Consider the following 20,364-nt stretch of genomic DNA (forward strand, 5'->3'; position numbering starts at 1 on the left):
ATTTTCTAAAATAGGTGTTATTGGCCCTGGCAGTAGATTGGGGGATAACCGCAGTATGTTAGACTGGAATTTCTGTGGGTGGTGGAGTGGAAAATGACAGGCAAACCAGTTGGTTTATGTCTGTTGATTAATAAAAATGTTGTTAATAGTTGCCATTCTAAGGTATTCACCTTTTTCAAATTTTGGTTCAATAAGTACTCATCTGGAAATAATTCTGGGGACCAAGAAAAACTGTAATCCATGTTTCTATTGTCTTTATACAGCCATTACAAATGTTATCTAACTGTAGCCAACACTAGCTAAACATTTATGGATGTCATGGGGGTGTGTGTGCATGTATATTTAGTAAATCACCTGAAATATACTGCATGAGATTTAAAGGATATTTGGCTTTTTACAAGTAATTTGTTCACAATTTCTAGTAGGGATGGACATTAATATAGGAAGTCTGTATAGGTATAATTTACCCTTCTAAGCTTAATATCATTGTATTTTTCTGTATAGAAACAAACACCTTTTTACTGTCACATTGAGATTTCAATTCCTTAAATCCAGTGTAGTTCTCTCAGTCTGCTTGGAAAGAGGCATTCAGTGGTTGGCCAGCTAGACCGAAACTAAAGAAATATACTAACCGTTCCTCACCAAATTTGTAGTAAATGTTTTTAATGTTATAATAATTTGTGCCTGTTATGTCTTTGTCCAATTACATAAAAACTCTGCCTAGGGTGGACCTCATCAACTAAAGAATTATTCTCTATATATCATGTATGGACCAACTATTAGCTGGTGAAAATATTTTGTTGCCGCAACTTGTTCCATCACTGTTTGTTTGATAGCTAGTTTATTAGCAGGTTTGCTAGCATGTTAAACTCATTAAGAAATAAGTATGGATGAAACGTCGTACGTTGCGGCCTTAAAAGTTTTATGTTTAAATCCTTTTCCTTTTATAGTGAATTGGTTCCTTTGGCCAAACAAATGTCTTGCTTTACTAGCTATCTGCCAGATGCAGCAGCACATTTTGCATTTCTGCATTATATTTTTGCATGTCTGAGACAAAGTTATATAAAATTCTTGATAATGGCGCCTACCACAATTTTTTTGCTAGCAGTGGCTAAGGTTAAATGGAAGTTTGTAATGACTGTAGAGGAAACAACCAAGCATTAGAGTTTGTCTCATAGACTTTCAGGGTGAGTCCAGTTGAAAAGAAGTGAGCGTCTCCTTTAATGCAATGATTTTATGTCAATGTATAACACGTGTGAAAGCCTTTCAGTGAATCCAGTGACAGCGATTTCTCCTAATGTATTTCAGTGCGGAATAACTGATGTCATTATGCTCTTTTACCTCACATTATACTGTGAATAACAAGCAACGTTGATGTGTTTCTCTGGGGTTTTCACTGTTCTTCCATGAACGTGGAAATGTAGTTGGGCTTGTCGAAGCCACGTCAGGAAACAGTTCTAAACCCTCTTCAGTACCAAGGCCCTGCTGAGGCGGAAAGAGTGGCCAACCTCTTCCTCCTTCCCTGGTGATGTAATCACACATGTTTTTGACAGCGTTCTCTTGTGTCTGCTTGATTAACCAGCATCATCCTGCATCTGAAACAGGCTTCCTGTACATACATACACGCACACAAACACACACATGCACACACACACAAAGAATGTCACTTCCTCACAAATCCCTTGTCTCACATGAGCCCTCTAACAGTTTGGCTATGCATGTCTCAAAAGATGTCACCTTTTTGCATTAGTACCTTTGATTTTTTATTCAGTAAAAAGCTTATCTAAAGGTCATATTTACAAAAACATCTCAATAACGTTATGTCAATGCTAGACATTCACAATGAAAAGCACATTCAGAAACACAACTCACACATTGATACAATCACTATAGCTGTCAGTTGTGGACATTGCAAAATGTCAAATGTGAGTCTTTAAGGCCAACAGGTGGCTGCCTGAGAGTGGCATAAATACAGTTTGGTCCATAACACTGAAACTACAATACAAAATCTGTTCTAGTCTCTCAAGTGGTCCCAGAATATGTTCCTCCGTGGCATGGCTTAGTTTGGTTCCATCGGGCTTGAATTGGAGTGGCAAAATTCTTCAGCTTTAACAGAAATCTGGTTTCCAGCATAACATGAAAAAAACTCTCTTCCACTCCCAACTTTCCAACTTCCATCTCCACCTTTCCTCCTTTCCCTAATATACAGCACCGCAGTCCAGCTGGGGTCAGTGTGGTCCAATCAGTCAGTCCATTAGGGCGTTGCTATGGTGATGTGTGATGACCCTCTGGTATTCCTCAGATACATTAGGTGTGAGGCTGTGTTCCGTGACCCCGGGGATAGGAAGGTCGTAGCTGCGGTAGTAGTGTCCGCTTGTCTGTTGGTGCGGGGCATAGTACAGGAGTTGCCTGGTGAACAGGGGCTCCACCTGCAAGAGCAGAGTTAAACAACAGAGATGACTACTGGTGTCACTGGGTGGTGGTGGTTAAGTGGTAACTGGGAAGAGAGACTTTAGTGTAGATCCAGGTTTGAGTGTGAAGCATGTGCTGTTTCCACATCTTTCAACACACCAATCTAATCGGCCTTGACTTAACTTGGAAAGGTGGAGTGGATGGAAGTAAGAGGGGAGTTCAGGGAACACAGATAAGGTTGTTGGGTGCCTAAATCAGGTGGGGAGGTCAGGCTGGTTTTATACCTGCACAGTGAGGGTCCTCCTTGGTCTCTGTGGGTCCAGACACTCGTCTCCAAAGCTCAGCAGCACCTGGAGACGTGGAGGGGGCCGGCCGTGGAGGGCATAGCTCTGCAACTCTGGTAGACCAAAAGAAATGGAGGTTAATTGGATTTTGAGCAGGCTTTGGCAACAGAAGACATTTAAGGGGCATTTGAAGAAAAGTTTTAATGGAAATTACAATGCTGAGTCAACAAGGGGAATGTAATTAAAATTTTATCAGTTTCCTATTAAATTTTTCACCAAAAGGGCGTTAACCATAAATCCACATCAGACCGGTTGCAGCAGTTTTTTAATCAAATTCCTTGTGTCCAAAAGATCCCTAGATCTAATCCTCCTACTGCCAAGGTGAAAGCTGTCATTCTGTTCCTGAGCGAGCAGTAAACCCTAATCACTCCAGCCCATGTAACATCCTCCAGGTCATTCCTGTAAATATTGATTCTTAACTCAAATTGCCTGGTTAAATAACTGTTAAATAATGGGAAAATAAAAAAAGGAACATCATTAATTAGTCCATCTTACATTGTCCCCTTATTGCTCCTCAGCCACCCAATGTGTCAGTCCCCAACAAATTAGACCAGATTGGAAGGCCTGGGTTAAACGCAGAAGTAACATTTTTGTTGAATCTTGTGCGGAACGGACTAGAAATATAATTCTGTCCTTTATCAAATTTATTATTGGGGCCTACAGTTGTTTAACTTACTCTGTGGAGCACCGCATGCAAAGTGCCGGTCTAACAACCTGGGAAATGCACTACCACTTCCAGGTCATTAGAGGGGCAGTTGTAAACATCTAAACTCACAACCACATTCAGCGGTGAAGCTTCTGAATGATGTTTTTGATTTTCCTTTTTGATGGTAAGAAGTCCCAAAACTTTTTTTGCAACAAGCTATGACCCTCTGTTAAAAAAGTTTGAGACTGTCTTCAATCAATATTTAAATCTTAAGAAGTATTGTTTGAATATCAGACATTCACTGGGAAATAACTTGAAAATTCTAGTCTAATTCACAGATTCACTCTATTCTAATGGGTTCTATAGGAAAAAGACACACTAAGAGTCTGATAAGGAATGGGGCAGCGGTTGAAATAAACCATTGCGTTTATTACAACCACGTTTTATGACTGCTAGATGTTAATTACTAAGGCCTGTTCTATGTACCAAATGCAACACTAGGAAGGTGAAGGACCCTCCAAGATCAGTCAGAAGATAAGTCTGGGAAATTCATTTTACAAAGAGTTACATCATTTTGACCAAAGGGAATTCCTATAGGCTGGTGTACTGATGACTCTACACAATGTGTGACTGCATGGAAAGTCCTTGTTTTGCATGCAAATGAGACCAATCATGCTCAACACATCTGTGGTAAGGCGAAGTGGGTGGGGAGAATGTCACGTGACTGTCATTCTTAAATGTAGTGAGGAGTATGGAAATCTCAACATAATATTTACAGGAAATGAGGACGTGTCTGCTTCCTGTCCACGACCAGGAAACAGCATGACAACAGTATGGTGTGGTGTGGTTTGAATGAGGCCCCAGAGTGTGTGCCTGTCTGCAGTAAACCCACCTGTGAGGTAGTCCTGTGTGTGCAGTAGTTTGCAGGTGTTTTCCCTCTCCAGCTTGTTGGGTTTGTCGCCGTAGGGTGAAACCCCTCCCTCCCAGAACACTCTCTCCTGGCAGAGTCGACGGGCATAGAGGCCATCGGGCGCCATCCACAAAAGGACGCCTCTCTCCAGGGTACCACCGGGGGGGCTGGGTGGGCAGTCCTCCCCCCGCCCAAGGGTTGGGAGACTGTCCAGCGGCAGTGGCACCAGGTCTGGACCTCCAGTGGGGGAGTAGAGCTTGTCGTCCCTGGAGCAGGGAGCAATGCGGCAACCTTCGGGACTAGATGTGGTCACCTCCCTCCAGAGAGATTCACGATAGAACACCGTCACATGTAACCGCAGATCTGGAGTGGAAAGGGAAGTATGCAACAGAGTCAGCATCAAATCACTATTCATCAGACAATTTGCCTCTAATATCAGAAACAATTGTCTGTATCTGTACCTGGACTTCAGTGTGATTATTGGCAAGTGTGTCTCCCTGTTTAACTAGTACCAGGGATATTTCGCCAGTCCCTACGAGAAAAAGGGCTGGAATACGGGCTGACAGTGAAGTCCTGTCGTGTTTGTACGAATGCAGTGTTGGAATACGGGCTGACAGTGAAGTCCTGTGGTTCCTCTATTAATGGCTTATGGGTTAGGTTTAGGTAAAATGTGAGTTAAGAGTTAGGTGTGTGTGTGTGTGTGTGTGTGTGTATGTGCGCGCGTCTGTGTATACCTGAGAGGGCCTCTGCTGATCTCATGCTGGTGTCCAGTGTGAAGGGGGAGGGCTGAGCATCAGTGGGGCTGTAACTGTAGAACGACCCGGTGATCTGGTACCCTGCAAACACAGAGGAACCACAGGACTCACTGTCAGCCGTATTCCAACACTGCATTTGTACAAACACCACAGGACTCACTGTCAGCCGTATTCCAACACTGCATTTGTACAAACACCACAGGACTTCACTGTCAGCCGTATTCCAACACTGCATTTGTACAAACACCACAGGACTTCACTGTCAGCCGTATTCCAACACTGCATTTGTACAAACACCACAGGACTTCACTGTCAGCCCGTATTCCAACACTGCATTGTACGAACCCCACAGGACTTCACTGTCAGCCCGTATTCCAACACTGCATTCGTACGAACACCACAGGACTTCACTGTCAGCCCGTATTCCAACACTGCATTCGTACAAACAACACAGGCCGAACCAACGGTCACGCGTCCACGTCCCCTAGCGGTAATTTGACTAGATATCCAGTAAGTATTTAAGCCCACGTCGACTGTTTTAATAACTGCCCATTCATAACCATTATGCATTGTTAATGGATGTATACCAATGTCCTACCGTTGTCCATACTGGGCCCCTGGGCCCAGGGGAGGCTGCGGGAGGAGTATGGACCCTGGGCGTAGGGCAGTTCTGGAAGAGAGGCCTGGTCAGGAATATAGTCCCTCATCCAGCTTCGCTCTGCACTGGGCATGTAGCTAGGCATCTACAAAGACAGAGAGGCGGGTGATATCGTGCCCTCAGCACACAGGACCTGTCGCACCACATGTCATGACATGAACGGGAAGGCGCTGACACTGAGGGAATGTGATGCGCCAGCGCACGTCTGTGTGTTCACGTGCGACCGCGTGGGCTCCGTTTCTGTCATCTCATGACGTTGCAGCTGTTCTCTACCCTGCCAGCATCCCTCTTTCTTTCTCTCGCTCACACAAACACGTAATCTCTAAGAGGTGAAAGTTCACAGAGCGGCACAATTACCGGCGGCTGCAGGGCTGTGTAGGGGGGGTGCAGATGGTAGCTTAGCGGACTCAGGGGGCTGCCTCCCTCCTCCTGTTTGGATCCTGTTAGCAAGAAATCTGTTACAAAGGAGTAATAATTTAAACACACACCACATTGAGTAATCACATACAGACATTCAACCCACTCTTAATTGATAAACACATAATAGTTGGTAATTACACAGGAAGAATCAAGACTGTTAAATAAATGTTAAGAACAAATATTAAATATTAAGCGGGTGAGATGGAGGGAACTATTTTTGTGGTTTGGCAGCCTGGTTTTCCCGCATACTGAAATGTTTCTATTGTTTCTGTCATTTGCACATATAATCATTGGCCCCTATCAAAACCTGCTGGGGCATTCAGTGACTGGGTGCCATCTGGGTTTCCTACTTATTGTGGTGATGATACAAAACATGAGGTAACTAAAAGTGGATTCAACAACCTCTACATCATATATACTTCTACATCAACTTCTACATCATATCATATATGTATATTATAATTGTTCTAAAATGTTAATAATTTTCATTTATTCATAAACTGCGTGTATAATCACAAGCCGACACGTAGGCTATTATATACCATGCAAATGCAACGTAAATGCAACTGACGTTTCTTAGCGCCCTCCGGTATGATACGATAGACTTTGTAAGGATCAGAGATGTCCAGCTGACTCCGATCCACGAGCTCCTCGAAATCGTTACTTTTGTTGAGTGCGCACCGTAGGCGCGTCTTCCAGGTCGGCGGGTCCGGTTTGTCGATGCCCTCTCGAAACTTGCCTTTAAACAACGCCCAAGCCTGTAGGAAATTCACAGAAAACGGACGCATGGGTAACGAATAACAGGCGCAATTGTGCGTGAGTTGGAGTCCTGTGGCACCTAAACCTTCCCAAAACGCACGACCTGAACTCATACTTGCTGTAATTGTACTGTGTGCAACCGATAAAGGCACTTTCGAATATATTTGCAAAGTTTATACAGCTAATAGCCGTCTCTCACATAAGCAATGCAGAATTCCGTTCCTGCGCGCTGTAGGCTACCGCACAGTAGCGTACCTTGAAGAGAGCCGCGTCCTCGTCCCTGTTGTAGTCCTGTTTTCCCGCGTGCTTCCATGGTATCCTAAAGATGCTCTTGTCGTCGTTTTCCCAGACCAGACCTGGGTACTTCCCAGTATCCACCTGCTCGATCAGCCACGAGCGGAGCTTTCCGTTCCCACAGCTCGCCGAAGATATGCTGTAGTCCGACTCGTTCATCTCTATAGTCAAGTTACACGTGCAAGGCCAGGACAGTTTGCTATAGTGGTAAATATTAAAGACATTCAGACATGTTCTCTACAAATGTCCATAAAAATAATTTGCCTAAAATATCTGCAGAGGTATTAGGGTCAATTTTTGTCATTTGTGTCAAATTGCTTGCAGAGCAAGCGTACCGACCAAGAAACGTACAGACCAATTATACAAACTGTACTAAAATAATTTAAGAATACATTCCATTTCGAAAATGTTTAATTGCATCTGTCTTTTGATGCAGGTTGCCTTACATATTAGCGGGAGCAGAGCAAGTGTACTTACCTCTGAAACTCGAAACCCCTTTAAGTTTTGGAATCAATCAGTCTCGAAAGATCATAACGCAGCGTGACAACTCAACTTAAATCATAGTTGACGGGGGCGGGGCGATATGCTGTTCTGCACCTGCCACATTCTGTGAACCTTATCATACCAGTGCCTCCCGTAAACAGCAGGGGAAACCCTTAAGAGCGTCAATCGCATAGACACCCGCAACCCTGGAAAGTGGGACAATCTGCTCACAGGAGAACAAAACAATTCATTGAAATTTTATGAACCATTGATATAGGTAAATAACATCCTGTAACGGAAAGCTAAGAGCCTCTTATTTTCATCATGTTAGCCTATTTTTCATTCGACAGTAGGCTACCTAGGCTGTATTCAATGGGGTTAAGTCGCAGACTAGTCATAGGTTAATTAATATTGTGACAAAGAAGATTGCCTTCTTGTGGAGATAAAATGAAAATGCATCTGTGGTTGTTGGTGTAGGCTAACTATACGACTGTGCACATGGAAAGAGTGTACACATTAAAAATTATTTTGATATGACATGGTCTGTAATATACAATAAAGCTCTCTTATGCAGGGCAATCAAAATGCAGTGCTGCATATCACTGTATCAGTTATTTTGCTTTTGTGTCAAGAAACATGCATAGCTATATATTGGAGAAACAACTCCAATACATGGTTAATATGGTAATCTACAGATTCATAAACTCTATAGTTCTCAACTAACTCTCTTACAGGGAATTCCAGGCAAGTTACATCAAATTCAAACCTGCATATAAAAGAAAATCCCCATTCATCTATTTTTACAATATTTCTGAAGTCCATTCATACTCAGTACATCTTCACTTGTCTGATGAAACTCTAAGCCTAAGTTGTAACATTCCAGCCAGCATGTTTTAGACATTTGTATTCCCAAAAGACTCAATTATTTTTTGTGAAGTAGTCATTTATTTATTTATTTATTTATTTAAATGTTTAGCCTTTTCACTACAACTTCCTAAAATAAAAAAACATGAACATGTACTACACATGTACACTTGCTTAATCAGGAAATGTTGTTGGAAAAAATATGATAAAAAAAAATATGATAAAATAAGAGTCAGAGTCAGATTGTGTTATTTGTTGTGAAATTAGAATTTGTCGCGCAGTAGAAGAACTTTAAGGTTTCAAGTGTATGAAACGGTTCATAAAATGTGGTAAAAAATGTTTATCCTCACTGACCACATAAAACATTTTAATATTCAGACTTACTAACATACCGCAATACCTTATTTACACCTGATATGCAAAGAAAGTAAACATTTAATTTTTATATCAAACATCAACCACCTACACACGCACACAACTTGAAAAGATAGTGTGTGTGTAGGAGGTTTTGGGGAAGATGCTAGAATTGAGAGATTTACACTTCATATGGGTGAAGGTAATGTATGGTTTTAATGTATGTTTTGTGTGCGTTTTGCTTGATTGCTCTTGCTTGTCACTGTGACAGTTGGGGAAAGGGAGTCCAAGACCGTAGTCACACAGAGACCACTGAGAAATCCCCTCATGACAACCTGCACATTTTGCCAATAAATTTGGCACATAATGTTCATACATTTTCAGATGGTCGGACTCTAACCTGAATACATCTGAATAAGGAACTCAAGTCCCACCTATTGGTGTGACAATGATTTGTTTGACATTGGGTGAATGACAGGTGTCCACTGTGGGTGGGCTAATCAATGAAGAGACATGGACTTGTGTTGCTGGTAGATAGCAGAGTTCTGGCTGCCATGGCTGCTGTTGTGGACTCGCTGATGACCTGAGACTATGGGAAAAGAAGGCCTTCAATCTCTTCATGGATTAATGTGTCCCTCTTATATCAGTCCTTAAATCATATCCTAAAGTGAAGATAGAACATAAGAACGGATTGTCAAAGGAGATAAACAGCAGAGAAAGAAAGATAGAGAATTTCACATGAGAGAGAGAGAGAGAGAGAGGTGAAGTGTACCTGACCTGTGCCGCCTCTTGGGTCTCAAAGTCTTCTATCTGGCATATGAACCCTTTGTTAGGTCCGGCACATGGTTATACCATCCTCACCGTAGCTAACGCTTCCACCCGGCCCAGTCCAGTGAAGTTCACGATGTCGGCCACCACCAGCATAACACCACAGGACACACCTGCCACACTGGGAATACATCAGTTCCAGAAATGTCAACCATACATGAAATCAATCACCAGTCACACATTCCCAAACAGAGTTTTATAGTTCTTTAACTGTACTTTCTAAATGTAATGCATTCATGTTTACTTTATCTGTCTTTTATCAGCTTTTCAGTTCATTACAGTTTTTCCTGATTACTAGCAAACATCATTCAATGTTGAAACCAAAATTGTAAAACACTTCACACAGTTTGCATTTCTAACATGCATCATGGCCAAAAAGTTCTCACCTCCAAAACTCACTAAAACCATCAAAACACTTCATACATGTCTTAAAATAAGACTGTTCAACCAAAACATTGGCAAAAATTCATAACACACTGACCTAAAAAACACTAACAACAGGGATCATTACATAAATTACTGACTTTTATCTTGACAGTTTTTCTCAGTCACTTTGGTGCGTTTTTCACATCATCCCTAACATGTGCAAAATAATAAGTGCATTTCTCAGAACTATTTGTACAAACTGCAGTATACAATAGATATGTTTCTAAAGCTAGTCAGTCACTAAAAATCCTTAGTACATCTCTCAAAAGGAAATATTCATGCCAGTGATCATGTCAGTGTCATCAGAATGATAAGTAATTGAGTCATTGTTCACGAACAAGGTCGTCAAAATGTTTAGGCATGTTGTTAATGTAACTGTGTACTTTGACAGTATTACTTGATGTAAACTTAGTCTACAGTTTGGATGACAGTTACTGTATTGAAAATGCACAAGGCTGCACTTCTATGGCATATATCAATTTCAACAGTACTATTTACATATTACTGTATGTGGGTTATTGATTTAAAGAGACTGGACAGGATTTTCTTTTTCACAGCTTTTACTAGTGCTACTTTATGAAAGAAAAAAACTAAATAATTTACAGTAAGAAAAAGACAAGGGGCACAAAGGATAAAAAACTAAATTAGAAAGAAACACAGGAAACACCCCTAAGGCACAACTTTGCCCAAAGCTCTGTTCTAGTGCTGTCTCTACACATCCAGACGTTCCTGTCTGTTGGCCCACATATTCTCATCCACATCACACCGGATATTTTCCCTTGCAATGCAACGTGGAAATAATCTTTTGGAATGCCTTATCCATCCTCTGCAGGCGTCTACTGTGATGTCCTCACATGCTACATCCATTGCAGCCAGCAGGGTCATCTGTGTGTGTGGCTGATGATTGTACACCTTCCACCTCCATGCTGAAAATAACTCCTTAATTGGGTTAAGGAATGGTGAATAAAGTGGGAGGAATTCTATGAGCATCCTCGGGTGGGTCACAAACCATTGCCTTATGATGTTTGATTGATGGAAACTCACATTATCACAAATGACCACATACTTTGGCAAATCCTCTCTAAACAGACCCCTCTCATCATCAGGGATGAGAGCCCTGTAGAGAGTCTCTAAAAAGTTGAGTAGATGCTGGGTGTTGTATGGGCCTATTAGGGGGATATGGGTTAGGACACCATGCTCCGAAATAGCACACATGGCCCGTTGGCCTGGCAAATCCACAGTAGCTCTGTGATGGATGATATTCCGACCCCGCCTTCTGCATTTGGTCAGGTTGAGGCCAGCCTCATCCACGTATACAAAGTTGTGAGAGGGTTCACTTGATTCCAACTCCATTATACGCTATATCCCAGAACACTGTTGAATTTGTTTTGGTAAGGAAGAGTGACATACAATGTACATATATTGCATGTTCCTTCCACAGCAATGGAAATGTGTGCAGTTTATGCTTACTGTACTATGTATCACTATAAAATGTTGCTGTAAAGTAGTTACATAGATATATGTTTTACCTGTACATACTGGTACCATAGCAAAAGGTCTAATAGAAATATGTAAAACTATGCTTGACAGTTTATGACAAATAGTTCAACAATTTTGCATGTAATGGCTCATGCCTAGATGTTTTGAGGGGTCAGACTATTCAACAGAGAACCATCTATTATATTTTGATCAACATGACATGAGCAATTGAAAATTTGGAAAAAAGCTGACACTTGTACATTATCAATTGAAATATGTATAAAAGCAATTGCAATTTGTTGAAAGGAATAAGAAATTGCTTTAATGATGTGCACAAGTGACTAGATGATTTGGAATTTGTACAAGTAGTATCAAGAATTGTACTTTTGATCTAAGAAATGCACCGAAGCGACTGAGAAAAACTGTATGTTTTTTAAATGATTTTTCACACAAATCAGTATTTGATTATAAAATAAGAAAAACATCTCGCTTTATTTACATTACTAATGTATACGGAATAAGAGTGAATCAGAAATGCAGCAATTTGAAGGAATATCCTTTATGTTTTCTATATCTTTGCATTCTAACAAATGTTTTCACCCCAAAATCTGCAATAATCCAGATCTGCAATAATAACCAACAAACATCAACAAGAATAGTATAATCACTAGCCTCTCTGTATTGTATGGGCCAATGAGTGGTTTGTGTAACAGCAAACCATCATTAAACAGTGCTGCACATATTGTGATGTTAGCTCCTCTCTGGCTTGGGACATCCATGGTGGCTCTTTGACCAATCACAATTCTTCCCCTACGGCGTGTTTTTGCCAGGTTGAATCCAGCTTCATCCACAAAGATGAATTTATGTGCACTTTGACCAGTAAAGATGAATTTATGTGCACTTTGACCAGTAAAGATGAATTTATGTGCACTCTCTAAAAAACAGTACATCCTCAGTTTTACAGTACTTTACATTATGCCTGGATGTGTATAAAGCCTGTTTGGTAATTGAACAGATATCTTACCTGGATATATTGATACTGTAGTTCTTTCACATATTCACTGATTCTCTCAAAGGGCACAGTGTACAACACTTGGGTTGGATTTCAGTTGAAGCAGCAATCAACTGTGTTTGGATTGATTAAATATTCTGCTAGCATTTTATATATTTTTCATTCTGGTTACTGTAGAAATGCACAACAGTTGCCATCATTCTGTTTTGAATGTGTTTTTAACAGTTTTGAGGACATTGTGTAAGCATTTGAAAACACATGTGCTGTGAATATATTGTTTTGCTGGTGGTGGAGCGTGAATGAGAATTGAGTTAATGGATTTTGGAGAATGTGTTCATTGAATGCATTTTGTGTGAAAGCAATGATAAATGATTCACAGTTTGGTCCAGATACACTTCAGTTTTGCGGATTGTGTGAAGAGTTTTGATAATGGGATTTCAGTATTGACCAATACTTGTTAGCAATCGGGAAAAACTTTCAATACAATCAACATTGTTTAAATTGTTCCAATTCAGATTTTTTTGTGATTTTATATTGTTGGTATTTTTCAATATTGAAAACAAGTCAGCCTGGGTTTAATTAAATATTCAAATATTTTTCTATTCTCACCAGTGAATCAGGCAGGTTTTTCCTTTGTGTCTGGACTCATGGATGAATAAGATGGTCCTCTTAAGAACTGGGTCCTAAAGACAAATACACATGGATGAATATGATGCTGTCTTTAAGGAACTGGGTCCTAGAGATGGATACACATGGATGAATACGATACTGTCTTTAAAGAACTGGGTCCTAAAGACAGATACACATGGATGAATACGATGCTGCCTTTAAAGAACTGGGTCCTAAAGACAGATACACATGGATGAATACAATGCTGCCTTTAAAGAACTGGGTCCTAAAGACAGATACCCATGGATGAATACGATACTGACTTTAAAGAACTGGGTCCTAAAGACAGATACACATGGATGAATATGATGCTGCCTTTAAAGAACTGGGTCCTAAAGACAGATATGCATGGATGAATATGTGGTTGTCTTTAAAGAACTGGTTCCTAAAGACAGATACTCTTGTAAAACATGCACTAGGACTGTAGTTGGAGCTGATAAACATTAAGGGATACCTATATACATAACTCATATATATAATTTATTAGTTATTTATATTATCATGTAATATTATTGTAACACACAAACACATTCACTTACAGGTTTTGTTTGGAGGAATCGGCAGCAAGAATGGAAAGGTAGGTAATATCCTGTGAAAAACCATTAGGGGTAGAGCTGAACATCAAGTCAACAACATATAAAACACTGACAGAGACCTTTAAGATTTGCATTATGCATTTCTAGCATATCTTGTGATGAAACTCAGTTTGATTGTTGCACTGGGCTCGGCAGGTCTCTTCCTCTTTCAGGAACTAATGGGACAAACCCCTGTGCATCAATAGTTTGTCACATCATGACAAAGCACATTTACCGTGTATTTGTGTGTGTCTGTGTGTGTCCGTGTGTGTGTCCCAGTGTGTTTCCGTATGCGTATGTGTGTGTGTGTGCGTGCGTGTGCACACCTGACAGCTGATGGTTAACTGTCCGATTATGACTGCACCTCCGCAAAAACCCCTCAGCCCTCTGGGACACAGAGCAATGGGAATTCTCCAATGGGACAGCTAAAACAAAAAGCCACATACGCAAATACAAAAACCCCACGTATACACTTGAACTGGGATACTTTGGCAATCGAAGTCAGTTCAGCGCAACTATGAGATTGAGGGGAGATTGAGGATGAACTGCACCTTTTATTTAGGTGTATTTTATATGATGATTTAGGAGCAACCTTGTTCTAAAAGATGCAACTAGAGAATCAGGAAATATTCTGGAATTGTGATAAAAGTGAACTTTATTATGCATTCAGGAGTATTCAGGGTTTCAAACTAAATTCCCCATGCTTGGATTACATGTCAAGATATATGTCTGAGAGTTTTCGTTAAGTTTCATAGTTTTTCAATTTAGTAAGAATGCAAATGTTTAAGTTTATACACAGTGCGTTATAGGTATTCACACTTATATTTTTACAAGTTGTTGCATTAAAAAGTCTAATTGATTTGGATATAGTTGTGATTTTTCTAAACAATTTAAACCAAATATTTTATAATGTTAAAGTGGTCAATAAAAAATGTTTTAACTAAAGATATACTCTTCTGTGTCAATACCCATTAAAATCATCTTTGGCATCTTAACAATTACATCTGTGAATCTTCTTGGGTAAGTCTCTAAAAGTTTTTTTCCCAAATTCTTCAGGTTCTTTCAAGGTGTAGGGGATCATGACTAAACAGGAATTCTGATGTCTTAGTATAGACTTTAAAACAGTTTTAAGACAAAACTGCACATCAGACACATCAATGTCTTCTTGTGAACCAGTGTAGATGTGGCCCTTTGTTGCTGGTTATTGTACTTCTGAAAGGTGAATTCCACTCCTGTGTCTGGTAAAGCAAATTGAAGCTGGTTGTTTTCTAGAATTTTGCCTGCACTCTAGCCCATGAAAAAAACTGTGTTTGTCCATGTCAAGCATTCCCACAACATTATTCAGGCACCACCCATGTTTTTATTCAGTGATTTCTCAAAAGGGACAAAAAGTGTATTCCTTCAATGTGTTTCTTCTGTAACTAGGATGCATTTTTTGAATATTTGTTTTCTTTACATTTGTATTCTTTTTTTCCCTCTGTTGGTTAAATCATTATTTTGGAGTTTCTACGATGAGGCTGATCCATCTTCACATTTCTCCCATTAAAACAATTTAACTTAATTGTTGCTTTCACCACTGGCCTCATGGCAACATCGCTGAGCAGTTTCCCTTCTGTCCTGCAGCTCAGTTCAGAAGGACAACTGCATCAGTTTCTAGGGGTTTTAATACATAATACACAGTATGATTATAAATATGACCGTTCTTTAAGAAAATGTGTATGTGAGCAGATATAAGATTGATCATTTTAATTACAGTCAACTGAAAAAGTTAAGTAGACCCCCTGTAAATGTCTTTTTTGCCTATTTGGACATATGGATATATAACATCTTCAATCTTCATTATTGACAGATAATGGTAACCTAACCAATTACACTGAAAGATTGTGCTCTGTAATCCTGCATCCATAAAATAATCTACAGAAGTGTATTTCCATAGTGTGGAAAAAAAGCTGTTTTCTGTTGTAACTGTCTATCAGTCTTTTTCCAGTAATCCTTCAACTGTGATTGTTTGAGGGCTTACTTTCATTCATGACCCCTTTCTTGTCTCTTCATAATGTTTCAATAGGATTGAGATTTAGGCTCTGCCTCAACCATAAATTGCCCTCTGTTTGTTTTTTTAAGCAATTGTGTTGATAAATTATTGTTCTGTTCCAAGATTCATGTTCAGTTCAGCCTTTTGACAGATGACCTCACATTCACCTCAATAATTCTCTGGTACAATATGGAATTCATGGTTGACTCAATGATGCCAAGTTGGCCCTGAAGCAGTAAAGCAGCCCCACATCATAATGCTATACCATCCATGATTAATGGTTGGTTTAAGGTTCTTCCGTTCAAAGGCAGTGCTTTCTTTTCATTAAGCAAAGCATCTGGTCTTGTCAACAACTCCACATTTGACTCATCTGTCCAGAACACATTTTTCTAGTATTTTCTACCCAGGTGTTGTCTGGCAAATGTCAGTTGTGTCTTGATGTTCTTTTTTGAGAGCAGAGACTTCTTCCTTCCTGACCTTCCATGTAGGGCAAGTTTGTGCAGTCTCTTTCTGACAGTTGACTCATGCACTTCTACATTAATTGTTGCAAAGATGCCTGTAGATACCTTGATGTTACTTTGGGGTTATTAAAGTCTTCTATGGCATCCACCCACCCATATGGTTAAAACCAAACCAGACCATGTTTCTAATCTTTATGGAAGTCTGGACACTCCCAAGTTAATTTGTAATTATTTTCTAATCATCTAAGCACCTGTTTTGGTGCACCTGATTGTAATTTTTGGCATTTAATTTTTTGGCATTTCATGTGATGCATTTACTTTTTCCAGATAAGGAATTTGTATTTCTGTTTATTCTAATTGCATAAACAGTGTGATTTGTTAAATTGGATTATCTTTATCAATGAATGTGGTTGCAATTTAGCTCAAATATCCATGTACAAATAGGTACAAAAATTGTAAATGATCTCCTATATGTCCATCATGAAAATATGTATGATGATATTTTAAAATCAATCAAGCTGTAGCGCGCTTCCTTATGGCTTGATATTGTCTAATGAAACTTGTAATCAAGATGATGAGTCATCATAATCACCATAGTCACTGACAACACTGTCAAGAACTGTTAATGTGTCAGGATCACAATTTTCCCTTACAAGCCTAAAAAGAAACCCCCTCTGCAAGGATAAATGCAATGCAATTATAAGGCATTAATCTTCTAGGTATTATTTGCACTATTATTTGCACTGTATTCTTTCAAACTTAGGTCAACTTTACTGGGTTGTTAACTAACCCCCCTCTCCCCCCGCAGACCCATCTTCCCAGAAATCAATTACCATACCACTTGACTGTTGGGTATGCAAATAAAACCTCCATCTGGCTGGCCATTAGTGTTAGTTTTGCAGGACGTCAAAAAGCTGAGTCATAGAAACTTCTCAGTTGATAGAAAGATAAAGAACGATAAAGTATTCTCTAGCTGTGTGATGACTCCCCAACCATTTGTAATTGATGGCTTGTGCTTTTGTGACTTGTGATTTTGTGTTTGTGTCTGTGTGGGATACAGTAATCACTAGGATTAGGTGTTAATCTCTGTTGTAGCCATGTCATGCGCCTCTCATAGCCCTGTAATATCCCCAAGTTATACATGTGATAGGGGGACTGCAACGTTGTTTACAGTCTCTGTGTTCAGTATGAATATTAACTGAACAGACTAAGTAGTGATGCTCTCTCGTCATTATATTACTGGGGAAAACATTGCTTAACATAACAACTAGCTGTTTGAGGCACTGTCGTAGACTTACAAAAGGTACCATGATTGAGATACGGTTTTCTGACTGAGTCAACATGATTAAAACTTAATTGTACAATAGTCCTTTGTATTTCTTTGTGGAAAACCAGAAAAGAACTCATGTACACATTGCTATTGAAACAGCTGCAATACAAGAGAACTGAATGAAATCTCGTGCTAACCACACCGCTCATTTTGGCATTCTCAGTTTGAGATTTGTCCTCTTTCTAGCTCTTCTTCTCTCACAAAAAAACACCTTTCCTACTCTCTCACGTAGGGGTTCAATCAGATGTTCAAATAGGCCTATCAGACCAAGCTTCAATAATATAATTAACCCTCCACTCTATTTTTATCAAACAAGTGTGGAACTGTAACATTTCTGTAGCCCCACCTTGAGATGAACTACTTGAAGTAGAAACCTATTGTCTTGTGAGTGATACCAGAAGTCTGTAGTACTTTCCAAATAACAATTGAAAATGAGGATAAGAAAGTTTGACTTTCATAATTTCAGTTTTCTATTTCAGGTGTTGTAAGAGAGAAGCATGTATTGTGACATAATAAATCCTTTGATCATCAGACTGACTGTACACAACAACAATTACAGGTATTTGCATATTTTACCACTGTCTGAGAATCATTATTAAATACAAGCATAAAGGTTTTGATGAGAATATAGAATTTACAAAAACAGTCTATTGTAAAAAAAAAAAAACTTTTCCAATTTGAGTAATATAGCGATTTCATGAATTTTGCCCAGTCTCTTTATTGGCCTTCGACTGGGATCAAGTACGTGTTTGTCCTTTAAGATCAATACCACCTCCACAGGTCCGGGTGTTCTAAGTTCAGTGTCATAGGTGGTGGTGGTGTGTGTTGGGGGACAACCTAAAGAGGCTGCCAGGGTCTGGTCTCTCCTCTAGAAAAGGCTTGGCAGTGTCATGAAAGGACAGGATGTGAGGGATACTGTGTTTGGCCAACAACTCCCTCCCTGTCCTGTGCATCTGAAAGTGGAAAACATAATAATATAATTTAGAATATGATGTACCATTTACAGTGAAGTGAGGTCAAACTTTATCCAGAACATTCCTGCAGGAATCCAACCCAGAACCTTGGAGATGCTAGCGACATGCACGTAACAACTGCTAAAATTCACATAGGCCCAGTCCTCCAATCACAAAGACCACAGGTAGCCTGTCCTAAATAAAGATATTTCTGCCCAACAACAACAACCAACTCCCCAAGGATCTCCAAGCAAACAAGATCTCATAAACAGGCCTTTCTTAATTTGAACTGAAAGAAAAACCGGAAAACCAGTGTTTCTAAAACAGACCAACACCTTGGCCCAAAAGCAAGAAACAGTAAATGTTCTAATCAAATTCAGTCTTTAAAAGGAAGCTAAAAGTTCTACACCTAGGCAGATGTGCCAGGGGAATGTTTTCTCACGCTGGGGAGGTCAAATTGGTGATGAAGTCTACATATCACTTAACTCAGACTCAGAAAACTAGGCCCAAACCTGGTGAAATGAAATGACATCCCAAAACCAACCATGCGGTGTAGGAGTCAGTACATTAAAGTTAATTTAATTTAATCAATTATATAATAGCAATTATCAACCAAAGTATTCACACATCCTCACTATAAGACACCGTCAGAGCTGCTCTGTGGAAGTGAACTCAGAATGTCTAAGGGACACCCCCTTAAAGGGACAACCCCCACACACACACACACACCTACACCACGCTAATACCCCCCCACACACACACATAACGACCCCACAAACAAACACACACACACACCTACACCACGCTAATTCCTACACACACACACACACACACACATGCACGCACACACACACACACACACACACACAGTGAGTGAATTATTTTACCCCTGAAGTTTCCCAGATAGAGATAAGGTAGCACCCGAACTGTGAAATGTCTATTCATTTTAAAATGATTCTAGAGCCAAAAATAAATATCCTGGGTATTGGGTGCTATTCCTTTCTTTTAATTTCTCAGTTTCTAATCTATTTTAGTGTTTTCTGTTGTTGTTATTGTCGTACATTAATCAATGGAATGATTTTAGTCATGTCATTTACAGTAACCTGTGCCCATAATATGTTAACACCTCCCCAATGCTGTGATGTATTTTTAGCAGGGCTGTGTGTTTAGCCTCAGTGTGTTCCTGTGGGTGCTTTACGTGTGCTGCTATGGGGTTAAGCCACGAGAGGAGGCGTTTACAATAAGAAAGTCGTTTCATGAAAAGACCCGTTTACAGACTTGAGATGGTTGAAGTTAAACTTTTATTACACTTACGTGTAACAAAAATGTTGTGCAGTGTTACTAGCCTGAAGTGACTCATTCATTAACAGAAGGCAGTCAGTCTCTGAATAAACATCTGAGATGGATGACAACAAAGTCAGAACAGAGTAGTGATCTTCGTAATGCAGGCCGAGTTGGGACGGGGACCGTAGAGGACAAATCCTCCAAGGATGGTGTGACATGTTCTTCTCTGAGTGGTCCACAGGTCATCAGACTGGGCCTGGGAAAGATGTGCCATACAAGAGATTCAAGCTGGGGTAAATGCTCACCAGGTATTTAAAGGGACCATGTTTAAGATTGTTTACTCTACTATTTGCATAAATACGAGCATAACTGACCAGCAGATATCTGCAGCTAATGTTTTAAGTTGATGTTTCACT

At 39.9% G+C, this 20,364-nt stretch overlaps 1 protein-coding gene and 1 long non-coding RNA gene across 5 annotated transcripts; both read right to left on the reverse strand.

Moving 5' to 3' along the window:
• Nucleotides 1-1,204: 1,204 nt before the first annotated feature.
• LOC105011936 (interferon regulatory factor 4) lies at nt 1,205-7,779 on the reverse strand. Of its 4 annotated transcripts, none has more exons than XM_013134993.4 (9): nt 7,676-7,769; nt 7,160-7,397; nt 6,717-6,903; nt 6,083-6,165; nt 5,666-5,810; nt 5,047-5,148; nt 4,295-4,675; nt 2,697-2,809; nt 1,207-2,429 (listed from the first exon to the last, which is right to left on the reverse strand). In XM_013134993.4, the coding sequence occupies exons 2-9, from the start codon at nt 7,355-7,357 to the stop codon at nt 2,247-2,249; spliced, it is 1,392 nt and encodes a 463-aa protein (XP_012990447.2). In that variant the 5' UTR covers nt 7,358-7,397; nt 7,676-7,769; the 3' UTR covers nt 1,207-2,246. The 4 variants fall into 4 exon arrangements, with proteins under 4 accessions (XP_019904701.2, XP_012990447.2, XP_012990446.2 ...); XM_013134992.4 differs by having other exon boundaries at nt 1,208-2,429; nt 6,083-6,180; nt 7,160-7,359; nt 7,676-7,779; XM_013134991.4 differs by having other exon boundaries at nt 1,208-2,429; nt 6,083-6,180.
• Nucleotides 7,780-9,685: 1,906 nt separating this feature from the next.
• On the reverse strand, nt 9,686-13,932 carry LOC109616035. Its single transcript, XR_002197070.2, has 3 exons — nt 13,853-13,932; nt 13,254-13,327; nt 9,686-9,848 (listed from the first exon to the last, which is right to left on the reverse strand). It is a non-coding gene; the product is annotated as an uncharacterized LOC109616035 (long non-coding RNA).
• Between the last annotated feature and the right edge of the window lie 6,432 nt (nt 13,933-20,364).

Source organism: Esox lucius, chromosome 8, assembly GCF_011004845.1.
Source record: "Esox lucius isolate fEsoLuc1 chromosome 8, fEsoLuc1.pri, whole genome shotgun sequence".
In the NCBI taxonomy this organism is placed as follows: Eukaryota; Metazoa; Chordata; class Actinopteri; order Esociformes; family Esocidae; genus Esox; species Esox lucius.